Source organism: Pteropus vampyrus, unplaced genomic scaffold (genome assembly GCF_000151845.1).
Source record: "Pteropus vampyrus isolate Shadow unplaced genomic scaffold, Pvam_2.0 Scaffold6, whole genome shotgun sequence".
Lineage (NCBI taxonomy): Eukaryota > Metazoa > Chordata > Mammalia > Chiroptera > Pteropodidae > Pteropus > Pteropus vampyrus.
In genome coordinates, this window is record NW_011888787.1 from 9732518 (window position 1) to 9738468 (window position 5951).

A 5951-nucleotide genomic window follows, 5' to 3' on the forward strand; every position below is an offset into this window, starting at 1 on the left:
TTTTTTTTTTTTTAAGGAACTAGGGATTTTAAGCCTGAATAGATTTTGAAAGGCTAATTTATAAGAAAGGAGATTTGCCTTCTTCAGCATAAATCCAAATAGAAGGAGGCGGGACAATGGAGAGAAGTTACAGAGAGAGTGATTTTGAGTAAGTTTCAGATATAGCTTGTTCACAAACTATGCAGCCATGACTGAGTTGTCATAGGGATGACTAGTGAATGTTCTGTCCTGGACAGTTTTGAACAGCAGTTAAAACCCTGTTGGGGATATTTTACAAGGGGAGACAAAAACATACACTAAATCAACACAAAATGGCTATTCGAAAGAGGAGCATCTGTAAACCTAATTTCTCCTTCATTCTTGATCTCATTTATGAGGTGCGATGCCTGCTGTGGCAGTAGGTTGTCTTAACACGTATGTCGATGGTCGAGTACCGACACAAAACTTAACCCACTTCTCTTCTTATTTTAATTGCATTTTTGTCTATCAGTTAATCTGATCGTATTCACCTTCTTAGCAAAGTTACTGCGTCTTTTTTAATCAAAGAAAGGACTATAAAGGGGCCTTTTGGAAAACAAGCATTCACCGCATTGGTGCTGTACGCAGGCATCAGAGGCAAGGGGCAGAGTGTCTGAATCCGTCAAGTCTCTGTGCCCTTGCTTTCTTCCTTTCATCCTTTGACCTCTGTAGCCCTGACAACAGATCATCCTGAAATGGGAAGTGCTGACCAATCACAAATAGCTGGCTGAAGATTACCCTAACAAATGACCAAAAAAAAAAGAATTCCATTATGTTATAAACGCATACCTCATCCCACAAAGTAAAGCATAGAGTCAAGTACATGCTGTAATTTGTAAGTCACTTGTGCCTGAATTCAGGCAATGTCTTTTTGGTTACGACCTGGCCTCAACCATCGTTCTTGGAAAAGGTCACATGATTTTTCCGTTAGGAATGAGGTTAGCGACATACACTATGCTCGTATGCTGCTGGATCACCTTCCCAAATGAAGCTCATAACCAAGAAGAAAGTAATAGCAGAAAAGTTCGAGTAAATGAAAAAATTAGAAATAGGCAAAACTATAAAAACCAAGTCCATCATTCTGAAGACTACTTATTCCTAAGTAAGTCCTAAGACTAATTAGGTCTCACTTTTGACTAAAGTATATTTATGTACTATTTTCAATTTAAAGGTTATGGTTTTACTGGGCCGTGAGTTATGGGCATTCCAGTTCATCCAAAAAGACAAAGAAGGCAACTTTGCTTCATACCTTACAGCCTTTTTAGATAGCCTGGGAATTCTATCTTCTAATCTCTAATCTAGAGTTAGTAGGTGGAATGTCACTGAACTTAATGTTTTCTCCTAAGTGCTCTATGCATTTTCAGTCATTTCTTGTTGAGTATGACTAACTCGGGCGTGTTAGCAATGAAAAAAAACCGTGCTGTTTCCGACCATTTGTCACATGGCACTGCTTTTTTGTCCTGCAGTTGTCCTGAGACAACTGCAGTGAAGGCCAAGGCCCTTCTGAGCACTCGACTGGCCCTATTATTCGAGGCCACAGCAGCGATTTCAGGTTTAAAAACTCTTCGTTTTTTGCCTTCAGTCTTCGTTTTAAAAATTGGCATAAAAACAGAATTATCAAGGGAGCTGACTGAATGAACTACTTTTCTTGCTCTAGAAATACTTCGTAAAACTGAGGCCAACCCTACCCCCACACCCCAAGGAGTGACTGTCATGGAAACCACACTCCCATCTAAGAAATTCTACTTTTGCCTGCATCCCCTTCCATGTATCAAACTTCTAAATCAACTGTTGTATGACAGGATATTTAGATATCGTTTTAAGTTAACAATAAGAACCTCACAGAAAGTGTAAAATAAGCTCTTTCTCTCCCTAAGGCATTCGCAGTGTGCCAAGAGCAGGTCTGACAGACACTTCACTGAGGAGAGTTCTCCTGTCCAGTGTTGTTTTTGGGAAGGACAACAAAGCCTGCTGTTTGTGTAAGGGCTCCACCTTATAACATCTGGTAGGGAAACGCTCCAGGAAAGATGTGGGATTAGAGCCATCGCCCCACGGGTCCTGTGGCACAAGAACTGAGGTGAAGGGGTGGCGTGGCAACTCCTAACACGCCTCGGCGGTTGCAGCAGCCGAATTGGGGCGAAGGGCGCAGTGTATTTTTTAGCCCTTCTGCCGTCTGATTGACTGGATTGATAAGAAGGTGTTAACTGAAATTTTTCAGTTCTGTGTAACGTACAAAACTTGGTTTCTCCCCTCTGGGGAGCTCTCGAAAACGATCTTTGAGGACTTTATTATACCGTTTGCCGGAGCATTTCCTGTGGTTACTGGGTCTTTTTTAGGTAGCCTGGACATTTAGAACTCGGCGACATCCTCCTTTCTGTATTTTGTGCAGGATTTTCAGCCAGTTATGCGTCTCCAGGGGCACTTATTAGAATAAGAAGTCTTGAAGTGTAATTAGCAATGACTTAAGTTCCTGAAGGAGCAGTAAATATCATGTTTATGGGTGATCTCTCTTATAGGAGGGAACAGTTTCACCTCCAAATGAAAAGGTGACCGTGGGGTTGTCCATTTGTGGCATTATTGGTGCAATTAGGCCCATGGCCCACATGCAACTGAAGCTACTGCTCTCAAAAATGAAATATTAAACGAAGGCCTTTGTCGCAACTTCAAAGAAATACAAAGAAAAGGAGACGGATCTGTATTTCAAGTATTGTTGCTGCTATTGGCTTAGACATGTTCCCTTTATTGGGTCTGTTTTGCAAGCCTAAATTTGAGCCTGAAGAATTTCTCCGTATAAATGTCTTAAGTATTGCAGTGGCACATCCATCACATATTTGCTTTTGAATTACAAAGATAACCTTAAGATATGAGCCTTATACCGGGCAATGTGATACATACACAGAAAGGGTGAGCCGCCTTAGTGATGAAATCAGCCAATGCCCAAGAGGAAAGTAATAGGCAGAAAGGATAGAGTTGATGAAAAAATTGATTCTTTTCCATTAAACTGTACGTGATGTGTTTTTTATGAAGCAAGCATCAGCTGAAAGAGAAATATTTTTTCAACTAAAAATAGCTGGATGGTGAGGGAGAGGAAAAGCATATGAGGTTTCAGGGGAAACATATGCGTCTCGTTGCGTTACCATCTCAAATTATGAGAAGGGTGAATGGCATTCTGTTGTAGTGACTTCAAATGTTTACTTGGTTAAAACTTTTTAATGTTAACAATGGCTCTTTTGTTTTAAGTACACTTGGACTTCACACTTCATTATTTTCTCAGTTCTAAAAGTTGTGTTCCTTATTTCCAGGTTTACCAAAGATGCAGGTCATTAGGAACTATACTGGGACACCACCCCCGGGTCTTCATGAAGGACCCCCGTTACACATCCAGGCAGGGGACACAGTTGAACTTCTGAGAGGAGACGCACACAGTCTGTTTTGGCAGGTACTATCTAAATTACAGTTTTGTAGATTTAATGAATGACCTATTACCGCTTAAAGAATAAAACTCTTTTCTTTAGAGACCGATTGCATGCTTTCAGCTTCAGAAATTTTACACGACACGGGAAAAGATACTTTTTATAGCCTTCCTTATTTCACCAATGCGAAAGTGGCAATGAGTATGTCAGTGCTGTGAATCATAATTACCATTTTTATTAAAAATTCATAATTTGGGAGAGCACTTTTTTCCAAACCTAGGACCTGTAGATATGATCTGATTTGCATGGCTTTAATGTATTAACAGTTTACTTAGGGGGAACTACCTAATTAGCTTGACCAGTGGCCATTTCTGGCCATATTTGATTTGCCCCTACCCACAGTATTGCCTGAAGTTCCCAGCGGTTCTCTGGTGTTAGTCATGAAATACATGAAATGTGAAAAGTAAGTGAGCATGTCGATGCTGGCTGGTGATGAAATCTCTCTTGTCCAGTAAGCCTGTGTTTGGTTCAAAGATTTTGTTAAATGAGGCGAATATGGCATAATGTGAAGATTTGATAAAGCTGGATGGCGGAATATTGCTATTCATTAAATTAGTCTCTTTTTCATGTACATGAAATATTTTTCAACAGAATTAAAAAGTTTGTTCAAAATCTGTAGCACATGAGTGGAATTTGGTTAGGGTTAGAGAGGTAGCAGAGAAGGACTGCTGGATAATAATCCATGTGTAAACAATGCCTGCTTTGTTTGCTTACGACTGTTTTATTGTCTGTCATCTTGTTGCCGAAGAATGCTCCTAGACTGAACATTTATCTTCAATCATATTGCAATTGCTGTAGCCAATGACTTTTCCAGAACTCCACCTATTCCTCTCATGTCATGTCTCAGCCTTCCCCACAAAAGTGAGAATGACAGACTTAAAGCCTGCTCACTCTTTGGTCCACTCTTGCCTCTCCCGACCCATACCTGCATTTGTACCCATAAGACACGTCTTATTTGAGATTTATCTTTCTTCTTGGATTTTCCATGCCATATTTCATCAGCTGGCTCTTGACCCTTGCATATACCCACACACATACACTCAAGCTCCTCCCAGCTTAGAACACGTGTAACCCAGCCTTTTGTCTGATTACGTCAACCTTCCACTCCTTCACTCCCTCTGATCCTCTCCCTCTCCCATTCCCAAAGCCGAGCTTCTCGAGAGAGCGTTCTCCACTCTGCCCCTCCTTCCTCACGCTGTGTTCACGATGGGTCTCCTGCAGAAACTGTTCCTACCTGGAGCACTGGCACCATTGTTTAAAAAAACAGTTTTTTTTTAACAGCTGTGCATATGTAATGTATGCAGCTTGATGAGGTTGAAGATAAGTATACATCCTCGAAACCATCACCATAATTTTTGCCATAAACATATCCATCACTTTAAAAAATTTCTTCCCATTTTTTCTGTTTGTATGTGTGACAACAAAGCTTACCATCTTAGCAAATTTTAAAATATATAATACAGTATTACTAACTATAGACTCTATGATATACAGTAGGTCTCTAGGACTTATTCATCTTACGTAGCTGAAACTTGGTACCCTTTAACTAATCCCTCTTCCTCCAGCTCCTGGCAACCACCATTCTGCTCTCTGTTTCTATGAGTTGGACTATTTTAGATACCTCATATAAGAGTCAAGACATAGAAGCAACCTAAATGTCTTACCAATGGACAAATGGATAAAGTAAATGTGGTGTATACATACCATTAAATATTATTCAGACTTACAAAAGAAAGAACCATGGAAGAAATTGGAGGACATTATGCTAAGTGAAATAAGTTCTTTCTTTTTATTGCTGATTATCCCATGTAGGGATATAGCACAGTTTATTAGCCTGTTGATGGACTTTCAGGTTATTAGCAGTTTTTGGCTATTAGAACTAAAACTTCTATGAACATTCAAGTATAAGTCTTCGTATGGACATATGCTTTCGTGTTTGTTTTTTTGGTAAATACTGACAGGGGAATGGTGGATCATATGTAGGCATATGTTTAACTTTTTGAGAGACTACCAAACCATTTTTCTAAGCGATTTGACTTTGGCTGTGTATGACAGTTCTGGCCGCTCCACATCCTCACCAACACTGGGGTATGGTCAGCCTTTTAAATTTTACCTGTTCTAACGAGTGTATAGTGCGATATCATAGTTTTAATTTGCATTTCCCTAATGACTGATTGACATTGAGCATCTTTTCAGGTGATTATTTACCATACCTATGTCATTGTTGATAAAGTGCTTGTTCAGATATTGTTTCAAATTCTTTTAATGAGTTATATGTTTTTTTATGACTGAGTTTTGATAATACGTTATATATTTTACGTACATGTCCTTAACAAAATACATTATTTCCATATATTTTACCTTAGGCTGTGGCTTGCCTTTTTATTATCTTAACAGTGTTATATGTAAAGGAAAAGTTTTTACTTTTGATGTAGTTCAATTTGTTACTTTGTTCCTTGA

The 5951-nt window shown here is 39.3% G+C and overlaps 1 protein-coding gene across 1 annotated transcript in view; it reads left to right on the plus strand.

The window, feature by feature from the left end:
• The window catches only part of VAV3 (vav guanine nucleotide exchange factor 3), a 325354-nt gene that overhangs the window by 263416 nt on the left and 55987 nt on the right, over window positions 1–5951 (plus strand). The window contains exon 19 of the mRNA XM_011369192.2: window positions 3321–3457. Coding sequence (XP_011367494.1) covers window positions 3321–3457 — 137 coding nt within the window. The remainder of the gene's footprint in view (window positions 1–3320; window positions 3458–5951) is intronic.